Raw genomic sequence first — 18,708 nt, 5'->3', positions numbered from 1 at the left:
GCTGCTTTTAAAAGTTTTAGGAGCTTTTTAAGACTACTGAGTCCTACAGTTAGGCCCAAAAATATTCATACCTTCTGGCAAATATAGATTCGAATTGTTTCGATTGAAACAAAATGCTTATTTTGGATATGAAATGAAAGGTGCGTGTAAAAAGTTGATGAAGTGCAAAAGCTTACCTTTCTTTGTGCTTCCTTTAGAGTGACAATAAAAGTCGGACGTGTTCCCCACCGTCTCTGGAAGCTTTCCTCTGGATGTTTTACAAATGTATTCCTTTTGATTTACGACTGTGTTACTAAAACATCTGGAGACATCGCACAGCCCCTTGTTCAACGCTTTGCTCTGTCCAGAAGGTCTGGGCTCTCAGCTATTGAGAAACGATTACTTCCTGGAGGCGTGGCCTCTGTTGAAGTTTGAATTGAATTGAATTTTACCCAAGCGCTAACATTTAGCCATGAAGTTTGAAAAGCGTCAGTTTGACGCTGTGTAGCTCATCGGAAGCTGCCTGCACTACAAACAGCCATCCTTCACTGAGAATAGAGAACTGCTGAGTCAAACAAGATGGCTGTTAATGTTAAGTCAATATTTGGAAGAGAGGCCGAGATGTTCACTTCCACTGCTGCCGTTGCCAAGTTACAACCCCATATAGGCAGAATACAATTCTAAAACAGAGCAGAACATTGACACCAATCTTTCACAACTTCTCTCTGACTGGCCAGTTTGAAATTCTATTAGAGAAATCCAGCTCAATGGGAGAAAGCCCAGATAAAGCATTGATGGGCCATGAGAATCCATAGATGCTGCATATGAAGGCCATGGCCAGGCTTGGTCTTGACTGGTCCTCAAATAAAATCCCGATTGAACTTTTCAGCAGGAAACATTCCAGATTACTTAACAGATGTGACTAGTAAGTATGATGGAGGATCTGTGAATGCTGAGGATCTGGAGGTGTTGGTATTCCAAACTCTTTGAAATAGTGGGAGATTATAGGTAAAAAATCAACCACAGCAAACATTAACTGGGTCATTACTGGGTCTTTTCAACCAGATAATAATCCAAAGCTAAAAAATTAAAAGGTACACGAAAGGCGGGATGATCTAAAGAGAGGAAAAAATTTAAACCTTTAAGAAAAAAACAATATTTATGAAAGTCAGATTGTTACTGCAGTAAAACACATTTTAGACTTTAAAAAAATCATCTTTAAACGAAATACCAATAAATCTCATCACAAGATGAGATAAATAAATAAATCTCATCAGCTGGTTTTGCTTCGCTTTGATAAATGTTTCTCCAAATAAGTCAACACCGTCTGACATAAACAATCAAAGGTCTCATTTGTTTACCATTTCTAACTGAATCTGTGTTCTGCAATGTGCACATTCCTTAACTGGAGCGAAACATCAGCTGATTATAGCTTCCCTCCGGAGTGACACTGATGGCTAAATGTCAGGCCAGTTCAACCCAAAGCTGTTGAAATGCAAATGGCAGCCACATGGTGGCGCTCCGGATGTGAGCAGCTCTTGAAATGAGGATCACGTAAACGTGGAGACATTTTACTGAGCCATTAAGGAGCTGATTGTAGCGTCTGATTAGAAACGTCGAAACTGAGCGAAAATCACTTGATGTTTGCGCTGATTGAGAGGCAGAAGAATGCCAAGTAACTCAGAAACAGAATCAAATGTATTGTTTGAAGAAGAAAAAAAATACAATGTGGCCCTTCAAATAAAAACCAAAAAAGCTGAGAGTGTGTAAATTAGGAATCAAACTAATCACAAATACAATAAGAAGCCACTTTGTAGGCGCCGTCACAGCCTGTCACCTGGAAAACAAAGATTTTCAGTGAATAAGACATTTAATCCATGTTTGACTGTCCCGACCCGACAGCCCTGTGAAGTGATCCAAGCGATGTTTGGACTGTTTCTGACAGCTCACAACATTCTGTTTTAGGCTGCATCTGAAATCATTTCAGACTTTGATCTGTTTAATCTGTCCGACCCGGAGCGAAGGCGTGTCACCGATCACCGGGGGCCCCCAGTCTGGCCCTTAGAAGCAACAGCAGCCTTGGTCTGTGTGACTGTGGAGGTGGCTATTGGTGGTTCTCACCGGTCTGCCTCTGCTGCTTGATGCGAACCTTTCATCTCCAGATCCATCGCTCTGGGAGACAATGAGCAGCTCCCTCCCTCCATGCTTTTGAACTCACCAGGTGGGGGCAGCACTGCTAACACGAACTGGACAGGTGACCTGGGGATGAAGAGGCCGGAGCGGTGCATGCTGGGTTAAGGCTGTAGCCGCTCCGCCCACACATTTATGGCTCTATTATGGATTATAAAGAGCAGACAGCTTTATGAAGAAAAAAAGGAAATGGACACGAATCCTCACAAAAAAAAAAGGGGGATTAAAAGTAATTTACATGTAGACGGGTCAACACCTGCTACTTTGGAATGAACCTGTTATCCAGGGTTGGGTCGCAGTAGCTGCGCTTCCATTACAAATGTGCACAAAACTTTGTCAATATTTTGATAATGTTGAAAACAATTTTTTTTTTTTTGCAATTGTGTTTCCATTAAATAAGTAATACAATTAAAATCACACGCGAATTAACTTGCTCACTGACAAGTGGTCAAGTCAATAATGACTTCCTGAAGGCGGAGCATCGGAAAGACCAGGAGTTTCTTAAAGAGACAGAGGCCCAATTTCAAGGCGTTAAATTGCCAAGTGAAGTCTCTTGTCATATTTGATAAATAGCCTTTTTATAATAACTGAAGGTAACAATTACCCGACTCTGCTATAAAATGGCACAATGTGGCTGGAAAATATAGAATACTGCCCCTTTAAACTCCATGGTGTACATTAACATGAAAAAACAAACCCACAAAGGAAAACATTGATGATATGTCCACATTTATTGTGCAGTGACTTTTATATACATCCATTTTTTTTTTTACACCTAATTTACATGACCAGTAATAAATTAATCAATTTTCTTTTAATCAGACCGGACACAGCAATCTTCAGAAAACCATGTGGAGAAAACAACAATAACTCCATGTGACACGTGAGTGACAAGGCAGTTAGTTACATGAGTGAACGTAGAGTCGACTTCTGTAGTGTTTTATCTCATGTCGTGACGAAGTTGGAAAGAGTTTTAGGAGCCATGACAGACACAGCGTTGCTTTCACAACCAGATATGACAAAAAGATCCGTCACAGGAATCGCCGCAGCGAACCTCTGAACGTGAATGTGTCTCTTAGATATGCTTAAAAGTTTGGTAAGACTTTGACGGGTTGTGAATAAGACTGTCATGACGCCGTCATAAACATGACATAACACCTGTCATTAAACTTTAGCTTTAATAACATAAAGCTACATAATTTTGAAAGTTTCATCAGTAATACTTTTGTAACACATTTATGCCAGATCATGATTTCTTGGTTAATTTCAAGTCGTCATAACAAAGACATTTTCAATAATGTTAACTTTGTATTAAAAGTGTCATGATTTAAAAAATGACACTTTATGACAACAGTCATAAATATTCATGAAGACTTACTCATCTTCATGACAGGTTTTATGTCATGTTTATGACTGTGTTATGACAGTCTTATTCACTACCCGTCAAATAACGTGTTACCAAATGTTTGGTGTTTGTATGTTTAACGGAATGACAATCCCTTTTGGCACCGTGTTTTCCGATTTACCTGACAAAACTTTGTTCAGTAACAGCTGATGAGAACCAAGGGCCTAAAGTGCCACAATCTAACAAATATCTCAGTATGTATAGAAATGTGTCAGTTTACTACTAAAAACACAACTAAATATGTTAAATCATTAACAATGACATTTATTTTTTAAAAATGGAAAAGTTCAGTATTTATTTAATATGTCCTGTGCTTCAGCCTGTCATGAAAGGGTTTAAAAAGCATACATATTCACATTAGCACTAATTTAAAAAAATAAATAAAATAAATCCATAAGCTATCAGAAAAATGTTTTTCAGGAAGTCAACAGCCAGAACAACAATAATGTTTTTCGCTACCAGTAAAATCAGTACAGTAGTTATTTTCTTCGGTGTCTGAGCCAAATGAAAGAGCGCCTCTGATAGCAGCTCTCTGCTTGTTTTCACTGCCAGTAGGATGCTCACGTTTGGTCTTCCAAACGCTCTTCGGATTTGTTCCCAGTGTCCTAGAGCCTAGTTGTATTTTTCACAATTTAGATTTTGTCAATCTGAGCAATAATAAAAAGTTATAAAGCTTAAAAACAGCCCAAACTGTTGTAAAAATGAAGATATATGCTCCTTAAACTGTCATTAAGGCTCATCGGATAGAAAACACAGATTACATTGATTATTCTGCACAGCAGATGACATGCAGATCAATTCATGGTGCTCTGGGATTATAAAAAATAAAGATTTGAATCCTTTTAAATACCACCACTGTTATGTCCTATAAAGTACTAAAACAATTAAAAATACTAAGAGTAATTTTACGTATTTGACATTTATAGAAAACTGTGGCATTTTTGGCCCTTAATAATTCAGGTGGGCAATTTTTCAACTGTCAAAATTTGTGGTTTAAATCCAAAAACACCAAAAACGCCGTTCGTTCTTCTTTCTTATCTGGGTGAATCGGACTAGAAGTTGATTCATGTAACGCTCTGAAACGCCTTCCACACGGCGTCTTCAACATTAGGGATGAGCTTTACTATTGTGCTACATACAGTACTGACCACTTACGACGGACAAGAAGGTAAAATACAACTTGGCTAGTAGTGTGAGTCTTTATAAAAACTAAATTTAACGAGTTAATGTAGAAATCGTGTTTGGTGTTTACACTTTAGTGTGTGGAAAAAAAAAAAAAAAAAAGAATAATAATAAAACAATAACCAGAGAGACCGGGGGCCACACACACACACACCAAAACAAACAGAAAATAAAACAAAAATTCTCTTTTACACAAGAGGTTTAACTCCCTAAGCTAGCTTAAAGATGAACACTGACACTAACTAGAGTGACATGCCTATGGTACACAAACATCACATCACCTCTAACTTCCTCATTTCCCCTCCAATACAGAAACACACACACACAAAAAAATATATATATATATTTATAGGTTACACTGATGGCTCTTGAGCACTACCCTGCTGCAGACAGCAGTCATCTACGCTATCAAAACATGCAGCTCGTGGTGAGAGTATACAGTACGATTCAGTCGCTTTTTGTTGGTGGTAAACAGTTGTGAAGAAAACCCAGAGTTTGCAGCTTTATTACTATTATCGCCAGGAGAGAATGACTTTCATCATGGCTCTGTTTGTTCCATTTAAGCCTCTCGCGCTCGATCGATGAAGACCCGCTCGTTACTAAAGATAACATTTTTTAAAAAATCATCACGTCGTACGGAAACATCTGGTTATTGCACGCTAGCGCTGAAATTGCGAATGTCCATGCAGAATGACAAGAGAACGCACTACGATCCAGTCAGTGGAGGAGGTCACTGGAAGACTAAATTACATCGCCTGGGAGACGTACGACTACGGGGCTGGGGGGTTATGACGCCATCAGACGGTACAGAAAGTTCTGCGGTTGACGACCGGCGGAGCGCTTCGGTGGGAATTCTTGTGTCGGCGGGTAAAAATATTACATCCGTGTCAAACATTCAACGATTTTGTTAAAAAAACACAAAAGAAGATGTTTGATGTGAGGGGTTTGTGTGAAGATCTACCTCACACTAAAGACACTACAGACTGCACACGAGAGACGGCGGCAAGGTGGATTAAAGGGGACAGGTGGGGGGGTGAGGAGGGGCCCTGCTGTGATTGGACATTGGCGTTTGGCGGACAGTAGAGGGTCCTCTCGCCGGCTTACGGGGACTGAGAACCTGACCTGTAGCTCTTAAAGGTGCCCAGCAGACTCTGAACACCTTTCTTAACCCGGCGGGCCACAGAGTCAGCGGGAGGGGTGGGCAGGCAGGAGGCCAGGCTGGGGGGGCGGGCATCCAAACACTTCTGGTAGCGAAGCTGAAAAGCAAACAAACAAAAAAAACTCCAGAGGGTTAGTGGTGTTAAATAGGGATGTTTTCATACCTGATAGAACGGTAGACTCGGTTCGATTGGGGAGCAAAGTTGCAACGTTTCAGCTGGTGCAGTTTGCTTTCACACTGCAATGTGTCAAACAAACCAAACACTATGAAAAACCTGTTCCCCCAATCGCCTGGGGTGGCGCTGCACCAACAACTACTGAAGGAAACGACACAAAAACCTCTGAAGAAGACGCCGAGCGCAACTTCTTTCTGCACCAACTGTAAACAAAACTGAAGTGTCAGATTTTAGCGGTTGTTGGATTTCTCTTTTGTCTTTGGCTAAAGACCATGAGCCATTTCTAGCTAGCACTAGACTGGCTTGTTTGTTTTGGCTCCATTTATTCAAACTGCCTTGCGCTACAGTCTGCTTCCTGCTTTTAGAGCAACTTACGGTCCGCTTGGCGTTCACATATGCGTTCAAACTGCACCAGAGTTCACTTGACCCAACAAAGAACTAGATTTTCAGGTGCATCAGAGTTTGATTATGCAGTCACACCTTCTCAAGCAAACCGGACAACAACTATAGTTCGATTAAAGAGGGCTATAAAACTAACTCTAGCAATGAACATTCAATGTATCAGCCTTGCTGCAATATGGAGGCGTGCACTCTTCTCAAATCTTACATAGTGAGTTCCAGCTATTCTTTTATTCTTTCAAGGCCCAAATATCCGTAGGAAGTAGAACTGGTCCTTTCCTACAGACTCTCATTCTTGCGTGACCAGTTTATTGACTAAAACTAGAACTAAACTCTGCATGTGCAATTCAGTCCGATCCGATTTTTATGAACCGTTCCATCTGCAACATGTTTGCCATGGCATTCCTTCTTCTGAGACTCACCATGCAAGCAGCCTGAACGGCCTCGCTCAGACTGGCAGCGTTGGGCTCACACCAGAACATGTGGCAGGTGAACTCCTGCGGGCCTTCGGCCATGATGAAAGCAAAGGTGCGGACGTCCTTCCCCACGCCCATGAACGACAGGAAGCGCACCCTGCACTCCGACAGGACCTCGTCATCCTGGGGGGGAGAGACGTCGGCAGGACGAAATCATTCAGTCACATCACCAGGAATTAAATCGCTAATACAAGATGTCTACCCAATTAGGCCTGTCGAGATGAGACATTCTGCTGGATGATAAGTCGTCCCAGTTTTTATTGAGATAAATGATAATATTGTTTTCAAGTAATATATTGATGCTGGGATAATAATGCTAATTTGTCCTCTCAAGACTAATTAACAGATATTTTAAATATCCAGAATAAAATGACATCCAAGAACAATAAATAAAACTGAAATAAAAACCATTTACAACAAAAACCATAAATAAAATGGATTATTATGTTTCTGTAAAGAAAACTGCCCTTCAGAACATATTAATGATCAGAGAGGAAGTTGTGGAGCTCATTTTAATTTACAATGCGATTCATTGATTTATTGTGACAGGCTTAAATACTTTTTTTTTTAAAAACACGTCAATTTTTAAACATACAGCAGACAAATATTACAATCAATAAATTAAATCTGTTGTGGTATTAAGCAATTAACCAAATGACAAATTGAAATGAGCTCTAATACAGAGTTAGTTTCTCTTACTTATTGTTTTTATTCTGGATTTTTAAAGTGTCTTCCAGTTCCAGCATTAGGAGCATTTCTTACAAAATTAAAAGTTTAACTTAATTCTTATGTCAATATCGATCTATTACTCGAAAATGATTTCAAGAAAACAATATTATTTATCTCAACAATTACTGGGACAATTTATCATCCAGTAAAACGTGTTACCGTGACAGGCCTGGTTGCCATGGTGAAGTTTGTACCTGTTTTGACAGTATAGTGAGGGTGGCTGGTGCCACGTTGACAGAAACAGGAGTCCAGTCGTTTTTATCCCTGCCAGCCATCGCAAACTCCAACGCTTCATTCAGTATCTCCATTCCTGTCAGAAACGCACAAAGAAATATTCAGTAAATTCAATAAAAGTTGTATTAATAATGCGGATGAAATCTCTGACTTTGCTCACCGACTGGTCTGGCCACTGGTATACAACCAAGGTAATAAACATGGAAGCGCTGGAAGAGCTCGTTTTTTGGAGCAGGAAACTCTGTTGAGGCAGAAAATATTTTTATTACTCGATTGTCTGGGTTAATAATAGGCCTGTCACGATAACAAATTTTGCTGAGCGATTAATTGTCTCAAACATTATTGCGATAAACGATAATATTGTTTGAAGACCTTTTTACACTGATTTAATGGAAATGACATAATAATGTATGCGATTTCCTGCCAAAGATAAATACACTTTATTTTCAAAAGAATATTTAACACTGGAACCGATAAACAAAATAAACAAAACCAAAAATAAAATGGATTCTCAGTCTCCATTAACAAAAAATGTACTTGATAAAAACTAAACATAAAGCCAAAGTGGAAATAAATACTGCATTCAACCTAAAGAGTGCAGATTATGAAGTCTGTATATTATGTTGCCCTTCAGTAATAATTAGATGTAAATAGAGAAGATGGGCACATCGACTACCTGATGCAATAATTCACACTACATGATTTTTTTGCCCCGATTTTCCCCTTACAACAATCTTAGAACGTTGGTCTTTCTAAGATTGTTGTTTACGATTTTATAACCGATCATCCTGTAGTGTGTGGTGTGTTATGGTAGATCTTCGCTCTGATTTGGGGGGTTTGGATCCGACTGGGCTTTAGCAGCCTGTTGAATGTGACAGGTAGCCAATCAGAAAGCACGGATTCTCCTCCTGCTTTCTGAGGGAAAATTACAGAGGGGAATCCCAAACAGCTGCAACCCGAAGTCCAGCGGACATTGGAGGTAATATGTGGAAACAACATTAATGTTTAGTCAACATTTTGTCCAAAGAATATAGAAATGACAAGAGGAGGAGTTGGAGCGAAATTGCTACCGCAGTTGATAAACCCGGTAACTTTTCAGCTGTTCTTCGTTAACGTGACGTAAATAGGTTCTAATGATTTTCATTCAGTCAGGACTTTACGCTGACTCTAGCAACATGCATTGCAGGTAGATTGTAGTAAACATTGAGTTTAAAATTAGCCTGAGTTTAAAATTAGTTCACTGAACTTGTAGCCATTATTTTGTGCCCATTGTTGGACACCACAGGGCAGGAAGGAACCCGATCGAACCGTTATAACTAGGATTTCTGTCGGCTAATGTGTGTTCTCAGGTTTTGAAAATGGGCCGACAATCAGCCGACAGCTCTAAGATCGTGTAGTGTGCGCTGGGCTTTACACTAAGGAAATGAGGAAGGGAGGGTCAGTGGAGAGCACCGGAGCTGAGCCTTTTTTTCGTTCAGTGTCATTAACAGAAAGAGAAAAAGACCGGAAGAGACGATAATGCCGATAATTAAAATGACGTCGATAGTTTTAATTTATCATATGATTAATTGATTTATCGCGACAGGCCTAGTTAATAAAACAGAAAAATGTTCAAATGTTGAAATGTTTCCATTTTACCTTCAACAGGGATGCCAAACGGTTTACTTGGGTCAGAGTTGAGTCTGCGCACGCCTGGCTTGTTTGCCTTTCTCTCCGTCATGATCTAAAGAGAAATAGTAACATTGTATATTATTTTCAGGGGGAAAATAACCTGAATACGTTAAAATGAAATCGGAGGAAAAACCTACCTTTGAGCACATCTCGTGCAGGCTGGTGGCGATGTTCTTGGCGGGCGAATCGCAGCGGAAAACGTGACACTTCAGCACCTGGGTGAGGTTGTCCCGAGCAACATAAGCAAAATCCCTACAGGGGAAAACCAAAAGCACATTTTTTTCCCCCTGTTTTTAGTTCTACTTTTATTAATGTAAAACATGCAGAATCACATATAATACATTTTCCAAAGAGTAATTGTTAAAATATACCTTTCCCTGTTAAGGATGGATAGAGCAGCATGAAAGACAAAAAAAACAACAAACAAACAAGACAGCTGTTAGAATCCAGATGGCAGAAAGGATTAGTGGGATATTTCAGCTGAAGTTGTAGAAAACATCCAGCAGAGGGCAGCAGAAGCCACATATACAGAGTTCCTTGTTTTTAATGACTAGCTAAATGGAGACAAACCAACATAACAGAATCCGCCAGTCAGGAAGATCACCTGCACTTCAACTGAGTATATTAAATTTTATATTACTTAATATAAATATCCAATATTAATATTTCATATTGACCAATTGTTGGCTTTTTTTTAATAGATGCTAATTTAGTTTTTCTCATGGAATTTTTACAAATAATTGTTCATAATTGTACTGCACGTTTTAACATTATATAATTTGTAATTAATCAATTTCCACTATTTAGTTTAGCTAAAATGAAATAGATACTATATCGATGAGATAACTATTAAATATAGGTTTTGTTACATGGATTGTACATGTACTCTAAAAATGTTAATATTTTTAAAGTACAAAAACCCACACTGGCGTTAGCAGGTTTCCTGGGGGAAACCCTGAATCCATTAAATACGACATCAGAAACTAAAATATGACATGTCAGAGTGGAAAACTACACGCCGCCTTAATGCCAGGTCTGACCTTCCGTTGTCTCTGCCGACGCCCCACACACGGATGCTTCCGATTGGCTGAGAGTGAAGCAGAGTCTGGCCCAGAGGGTCGATCAGGTTCATGGTGTTGTTCTCCAGGACCATCAGCATGTCCTTACCCTGCAGGGGGCGCACACGCTCAGCATGAGGAACAACACGCAACATTTGAATTTTTTTCATTACAAGAGCGTAACGGAATTCAACTTGTAATGTTGATGATTATAGTCTATAGATAATGAAAACCACAAATTAAGTCCTAGAAAATCAGCAACTTGTATATTTAGAAAAATGCACTCCGAAAGTTGAGTGGAAGGAAAAAGTGCAGAAGCAAAAGGGATAACGTCAGACTTAATAGGATTGTTAAGCAAAGCCCATTCAAGAATTTGTGGGAGCTTCACAAGAACAGGCTGGACTCGGCGCATGAATCCTCAACATTTTCAAGGAGTGCAAGTTCTCGCGCGGGGCGTGTTGCTGTGGCGACAGGTGACGACTCTCACCTCCCCCCAGATCCCAGCGGTGTCGTGGAGGTTGTGTTTGTGGTAGGAGAGCTGCCGGATGCAGTTGTTGACGGCCACGCTGCTCTTTCCGGGCGCCAGGTCCTCCTCGGACATCTCCACCCAGCCCAGAGAGCGCACGGCGAAACACTGACAGCGACAGAGACAACATGATGAACTCATACGCTCGGGCGCCTGGGGATTCTTAAATTCAGTTTCTGATTAAAGACTGTGGAACAGCGAACCTCTACATGTTTATGCAGCTTTAAATGTCAGCTAAGAACTCGTCTCTTTTCTCCAGTCTATGACTGATTCTGTATCAGAGGCTAAATAGTCATTTGAAATCCTAACTCTGGTTTATTTACTTTTGTTACTGTTTTACTATTTTTCACCATTTCATGATTATGTATTTTAACAATGGATCAACTCGTGTTTTAAAATGTACCATAAAAAATCCCAAAAACCTGATATTGACATTTTTTCTCTTGCTCATAATCACGGTTTTGCTTTTTTTTTAGGCCCCAGATTAAATTGATCTAGCTGGCAGGAAAAGTAAAAAAAACAACCTAATAATAATAATCCCCTTCAGGCCAGAATAACTTCTGTTCCTTTTTTATGCATCTACAAAGAAGCAAAGCATTTGCCACATTTGTCCTAAGAGTTTTTCCCCAAACTGATTCCTTGTTCACCTTGGTCTCTAGATCTGTGCACCGTGGAGCGATCTTTTCCTCCTCCTCTGACTGGGAGCAGTTGTAGCTGCAAAAACAAAAGAATAAAGAATACATTTAAAAGAAGGTTAAGACTGGCAGCATTTAGACCGTAAATATAAAATCCTGCTGCTTACTTTAAGTTGATAGATGCATAGCGTAGAGTTGCTCCTTCAAACTCTTTCAGACTCTGGTCAGATGCAGCTTCTCCCTCGTCCTGAGGACAAACATGGCAGTTTATGTTAGTAAGTTTTGCCAAAGAGCGTAAATGACGATGACAACTTGACACAACGCTACAGCTCACAGAGGAGGATTAGGGCCACGGAAAAAAAGAAGAAAAGAACGACTGTTTCTCAGAATTCTGACTTTAATCTTCTGAGATCAAGTCAGCATTCTGCGACGGCACACACTACTGACAGAAGAAAAGAAAAGGAGGACATTTCTGTCAAAAACTCAGAAAATTTGGCTAGAATTCTCCAAAATGTTCTAAAAAATGTTTTGTTTTTTTTAATTTCTGAGTTTCAAACATCACATTTAAGCTAGAAAGAAATGGGGTATTTTTTGTGAAAAAAAAAAAACAAAAAACATTTTCAACTTTTGAATCTTCCAAGATTGTTTTCTAGAAAACTTCTGAGATATTTTGGTGGAAATTTACTATTATTTTATTTTCAACAATGCATTAAAGCCAGAATTGGTTTTTTCCCCCCCAGTGAGCCTAAATCCTCTTCCGTATAATTTCATAGGAAGACCATAAGAGGCAGATAGTGACCCAGTTAAATGGCATCGTTTCTAACATACAGCCTTTCACTAGCTCCAGTATCTGTATGGACAATGACAGATCACTGTAGAATTAAATACCGTATATAGGCAGAGAGGTGGAACATGAAATAACACCAAGTATCTATCAATCCCTCCAGGAAGTTCAAATCACAAATTCACTCATCAATTGCAAATTTTGTGCAAACTTGCAACTTTCTCCCCCAAATCTGACCAATTGCATGAACGTTTTCCATATTTCCTTCTTTTCCGACCAATCGCTGCAATTCGGCAGAATTTTGACCAATCCTGAGCCTCCATCTAGCTTAAGTTCCTGTTTCATGACGTCTCTTGAAAACCAGCCAAAAGGCAAGCAAACAGTGAGTGGGGTAAAGCTGCTGCATTCAGATAATGTTAGCTAAATAGTGAATCAACGCCAGTTTATCATGTTAAGCTTGTTGACAAGAATACTAATGTTGTTGTTACATACTGTACATCCCTTACTATGCCAGGAATAAGCTCAATCCTCTTTCATTTATGGACAAAAATTGTTACTTTTCACATATTTAAAAGAAATCATTTTTCCCGCAATAGAACAAGCAAAGAATCAGGGAGGAAACCAGGTTTTGACAAAAAAAAATAAATAAATTGCAACTTTGATTACAACTCTTTGAAGAAAGGTGTCACAAAGTGAGTCATTTTAGTCAACAGCAATCCCAAAAAACACTGCAAACATCCTGGTACTGAGGGACTGAACTCCACATCTGCTTCCACAGCAATGAAAAAGTGAAAAAAGATAAACACATAAGATGCTGTTTCTCCAGGAAATAAAGTAGTTAAGAGTAGTGAGTGTGACATTATCTAACCTTCCACAGTTCCCCTTCATCGCCACCATCATCTGTGCTGGAAAGCTGAGCCCAGGTTTCCTAGAGAACAGAGTTTTTTCTATGAAATGTCTGATTCCGTTTCTGAGCCACCCGTCACTAAGCCAGGCGTTCAGCTGCCCTCACCTCCGGCTCCTCGCAGGGCGTGGTCTCCAGAGACATGGTGGAGGACATCATGGAGTCGCCGACCTTCCCCAGAGGTGACGGAGGCTCCCACTGGGTGGTGCCTGTGGGAATATGCCAGTAATACGTGCCTGACGTGTCGCGCACTCTCATCCACCCGGAAGGCAGGTCCGTGTCCGTCTCAAACGCGCTGGAGTCCCAGAAAGATTCTATGGTTTCAACAAAATAAATACAAATAGAAATATGAACAAAACAAACAAAAAAAGGGGTCTGGGGGTTAAGAAGGCTCAGAACCAACAGGAACCTATCAAAATCTTTCAACACATTTTGGAATAAATATGACAAGAAAAACAACAAAAAACCTTTGGATGAACCAGTAAGGAAGAAGATTCCAATGAGCAGTTTATGATGTAGATCTTAGTTTATAAAGATTTCTTCACATTAAGTGCTAAATGCAAATATTTTTGACACCAATTAAACCGTGGGGTGATGACATCATTTCCTGGTCAGTACTCAGCCATGGTTCTGCTTGGGTGGCGTTGACTCAGAATAACATCACGTAGGAAGAAAGCCTGTCCTGTCAGTGCTAGTGTGTTCAACAGATTCAGGCTTCGTTCACAAAGCAGGACAATGTAACCAAATCGGAGGTTTTTTTTCTTCTTTTGCTCATATGCAAAATATATCCAAGTTATTTACTGCAGTCTGAATGGCTCAGTTCCGATCTTTTCACCTCAAGAAAAATAAAAAATAAAAATCTGAATTGTGCCACTTCCATATATTTCATATGTAGTACGAAATCGGAGACAAATCCAACGGTTTTCTGTGTTTTATCAGTCTTTCGCCTCATTAATGTGACGTGTGTTGGAATTCTGTATCGGAAAAATCCAGACGCAGGACATCTGTCTGTAAATAATTACTCTGGACTTCTTAAAGGAGCTAATGTCAGAAAACCACTACACAGTCCCACCACTCATCAAAGCACCAACTACACATCCATCTTCTCTACAGAAGTTGCAGTAAATGCACCACAAAGGGCCGCTGCTATCAGCTGTCTTGTTCTGATTTTGTGACGATACTGTTGGCTCTCGTTTGAAATCGATCCACTATTACTTCTGCGCTGATGTGTGATGGCTACATTCTGCTTCTGTGCATGTGGCTCACTCTGGAAACCCAAACCGTTCATAGGCAAGTCTGATTGCAGTTGGGTTTAGTTAGTAGCATAAGAAAAAAAACAAACAAAAATAAATCCGATTTCAGCAAAAGAAAAAAAAGACCTGCTGTGTGAACATAGCATCATCAATGCTTCGGATTACCTCTGTTCCCATTTGGAGAATTGTCAGAGTTGTCCTGAGGCAGCAAAGGCCAGCTGGGGTCTTCGTCACTCGGGGTGCCGTTCATGTTGGAGAAGAGGAGGCAGGCGTTTCTCCCCACGCCGCTGCCTTCCCTGTGAGACTCAACGTCACTCCGCTCTGCGAGTTTCTCTCCTCCGCCGCCATCCGAAGCCTCCTCCTGCCCCTCGCAGTCGTTGTTTTTCTCCTTGTCGTCCTCCTCCCGCTCCTTCTCTTTCTCCTCTTCGGACCCCAGCGCGTGGATGACCAGCGGCTCGTTGAGGATGTTCTTGGACTCCTCCTGGCTGAGGCCGGGCGTCATGGCCGCTTTGGGGGACTTGGTCTGCTCCTCGTTTCCCTGCTGCTCTTCCTGAGTGGTGTTCTGCAGAGGGAAGTCGTCCTTGTTGCCATTCTGGTTGATGTTGCAGTTGTGGTCCTGGTCCTGCTGGTTCTCAGTGACTTTGCGCAGCTGGTTCTGGCCCTCTTTGACCCGCTTGGCGTTGTTGCAGTGGCTGCCTTCGTTCAGCTTGTTCTTCAGCTCTTCGTCCTGTTTTTGTTTGTTTACGACGTACGAGCCGTCGTCGTCGTGACCGCCCATGGTGGCTTCCCTTCCAAATGGTCTGCGGGGAAACGACGCAGAGATTTCATTTACTGACAGACATCAGGGTTTGCTCTGCAGGGAATTGATGGTGGCAAAATAAAAGCTGCCACGCCTTCAGAATTAAGTATTATATATATATATTTATATATATATATATGCTAAAACAATGTAAAGCATATGAGGTATATACACAGCTCTGGAAAAAATGAAGAGCCCACTGCACTGAATCTCACTAAAAACCTCCTGGTTATTCCTCCAAATATTGATTTCTGAACTCTTCCTGAATTCAAACATTAGCATCAATGTTCCTAAATGAATATGAACTTGTTTTCTTTGCATTATTTGAGGTCTGAAAGCACTGCGTCTTTTTCATGATTTTGACCTTTTCTCATTTTTTTGCAAATAAATACTAACATTTTTGCTTGAAATTTTGGAGACATGTCATTAGTTCATAGAATAAAAGAACAATGTTCATTTTACTCTTAACACAGATTAATAAAAAGTCAAATCAGAGAAACTGATCATTTTGTGGTGGTCTCTTAATTTTTTCCAGAACTGTATATAGCCTAAAAGTAAGTCGAGAATCTCTTGGATTAAGAAAATGTTTTAGCTACAGTTTTCCCTCCGCGCCGCAATATTTTTATTTTTAAGCCATTATGAGGCACGGTGGCGAAACCTTAAACAGTTGCTCAACATGCAGTTGCTAGGTAACTAGAGAGTGAGTTGGTTTGTTGATGCCGCCCACCTTTCTGAGCCAGCAAACACTGAGCAGCTACAGCCTTTCCTTTGCCTACATCCCCCAGAATGCTGTGCGGTTCTGGATTGGAGTTCAATGAAACTATTGAACACTCTTTCAGACATTATCTGTTGCTATTGATCATGTGTCTATCACCATACATTTTATTAGTGATTTATTGTGCAGCCCTATGTTAGCTATGCTGATTGCCAAAGACTGTAAAAACTGCAATGAATTATTTTATTTCTGGCACATGAAAAATTATTATATCTGTGCAGTAGTACTTAAATCTTGCACCGAACAGCAATTTTTCTTATTCACTGAATTTGTTTGTGTGTGCAGACAGTTTACAGATCTATGGGCATAGACTGTGACATACAGATAATAGATCTAATATCAAATCTACAGTGAGCTTGTTTAGGAAGCAATTTCCTTATTCAGAGATGAACGTTGAGGCTGTAAATCTGCTGGTCAGAGACGCAACGACGACTACAGACACACAGAAGGTTTGTGCTCCATGATCTGTGTACCATCACAGTTTCTCACACAGCTAATCCCACCCACATCAGGGAGAAAGGACAGAGTCAAAACAAAACAGATACAAGCAGAGTCTGATTGGTTTAGGTCATCTGATTGGTACCTCACAATGGAAAAATAAGTAAACTGAGGGCCAAACATCAAGAGACATCAAAAGGAGGGTGTGTTATCTATCAAATACATTTTTTCACATAGTTTCATTTTACGTAACTAGGACAGCTGTGCTACTAATTGACAATAAGAAAGTTAGTTGTTGAAAATATTTTATGCAGTTCTGTCTTTAGATGTAATTTTTTTTTTATTTTAAAAAAGCTAAGTAATTCTGTATTATTGTCTTTCAAATGTTTATCTTTATTTCAAACATAAATATATATATATTTTTTTTTTTTAGCTCTAGTTGCCTTTATTAGAAAGTGCCAAAGGCAGGAAAGCAGGTAAAGAGAGAGAGGCTGGGAATCGAACCTGCGATAGCCGACGAGGACTAAGGCCTACTTATGTAGCTTGTGCTTAACCGCTGCTCCACCGCAGAACCAACGAAACAGACAATATGTTTAGTTCTTGTCCATTTCCATTTTGATCTGAATACCTTTACTTTACACTGGGACAATACTGCAAAATGTGATTTTGCAATATTGTCTTGGTGTGTAAAATATTTCTTATGCTATGCTTAAAATATTGCATGGTTATTGCTCCACCTCCACTTTCTCTCATCTCTTGCCTGGAATGTAATTCCGAGAAATGGAAGAAAACTCCCACTTCTCACTTCATTTACAAAACAATCTTAATATTTGTGTCCTGGAAAGCCACAAATGTCAGTATTCAAACAGGTGTCGTTAATATTACTGTTTACTTTTGTTCACTTTTAAGAAATATGAAGTTTAAAGTTTGCTATATTCAATTTATGTATCCAAAAATTCCATAGTCTTTTTTTTAAACTGAATGCTTGTTCTTCTAACATTTATAAAACCTCCTGATTAACTTTCGAATAAATGACAAGGGCTTTACAAACATAAACTAATTCACTGACACCTGATTAAAGTGCACTCGGAAAACAGGCCTTACGGTCTTTGTGCAGGCCGGATGAAGGAATCCTGATAAAGGATTTTCTATCCTTTATATAACCGTGTTGTGATTATTATATACGAACCCTGCCACAGACACTGTTAAAATAGTACAACTGGGAGCGTCTCAATTTTTGCTTTGAAGTCTGAGTCTTGTTGATATATTAGGGTTGGCGTTGACTGTGGTTACTTTCACTGCTGGCGTGGCTAGTCAAATCACAAACGTACTTCAGCAGCTTCACCTTCCATTTGCCAAGACGACCCCTTATGGAAGACAATACGACCGAAATAGTCAGTGACAATCCACGAAAACTCATTTTACATTTAATCTTTATGCCCTGAATGCTATATTTAGAATATATTCATGCTACTCTGATGCAAGCAACTCAGCTGGAAGTAACGGGCATCATCCGCCATCATCGCCGTTTTCTTTGCTAGGCTAATGCTAGCTTCCCATTTAGCTAGCTGGCTAACGTTCGCAGAAATACGCTATTAAATGGCTGCGGCTGGACTCATTAGTCAAACCCGGTTTTAAGAACGTCAACTTACCGACTCCACCAAACCCTCCTGCTATCGCAATGTGGTAAACCGTGCGAGTTAACTACATATTGCCATTGGTCGTGATGGCTCGCTCGGATTCTGGGTGTTTTCAGCCTGTGGGCACTGCTAGTGATGGAGGACGAAGCTGCGTCACGGATACTCGTCACGGCCCGAGCCCACCGCAGCCCCTCGGTTCCCAGAGAGGAGGAGGGACGTCAGGGAAAAGGCGACGCTGCTGTTCGCTGCTTTTGGACATGACATCCGCTGAATCTGTTCTCAGTGCGATAAATCTGC

General features: G+C 40.2%; 1 protein-coding gene across 1 annotated transcript; it reads right to left on the bottom strand.

The window, feature by feature from the left end:
* Positions 1-3,848: 3,848 nt before the first annotated feature.
* apbb1 (amyloid beta (A4) precursor protein-binding, family B, member 1 (Fe65)) lies at positions 3,849-18,685 on the bottom strand. Its single transcript, XM_027999770.1, is given in 16 exon segments — positions 3,849-6,012; positions 6,912-7,088; positions 7,889-8,004; positions 8,089-8,169; positions 9,567-9,651; positions 9,737-9,851; positions 9,971-9,976; positions 10,640-10,767; positions 11,145-11,291; positions 11,831-11,897; positions 11,986-12,065; positions 13,471-13,530; positions 13,615-13,820; positions 14,925-15,559; positions 18,424-18,620; positions 18,623-18,685. Coding segments are annotated over 16 exon segments (2,304 nt in total). The 5' UTR covers positions 18,671-18,685; the 3' UTR covers positions 3,849-5,856.
* Positions 18,686-18,708: the final 23 nt, after the last annotated feature.

This window comes from Xiphophorus couchianus, chromosome 18 (assembly GCF_001444195.1).
Source record: "Xiphophorus couchianus chromosome 18, X_couchianus-1.0, whole genome shotgun sequence".
In the NCBI taxonomy this organism is placed as follows: domain Eukaryota; kingdom Metazoa; phylum Chordata; class Actinopteri; order Cyprinodontiformes; family Poeciliidae; genus Xiphophorus; species Xiphophorus couchianus.
This window is presented reverse-complemented; position numbering and strand designations above follow the sequence as displayed.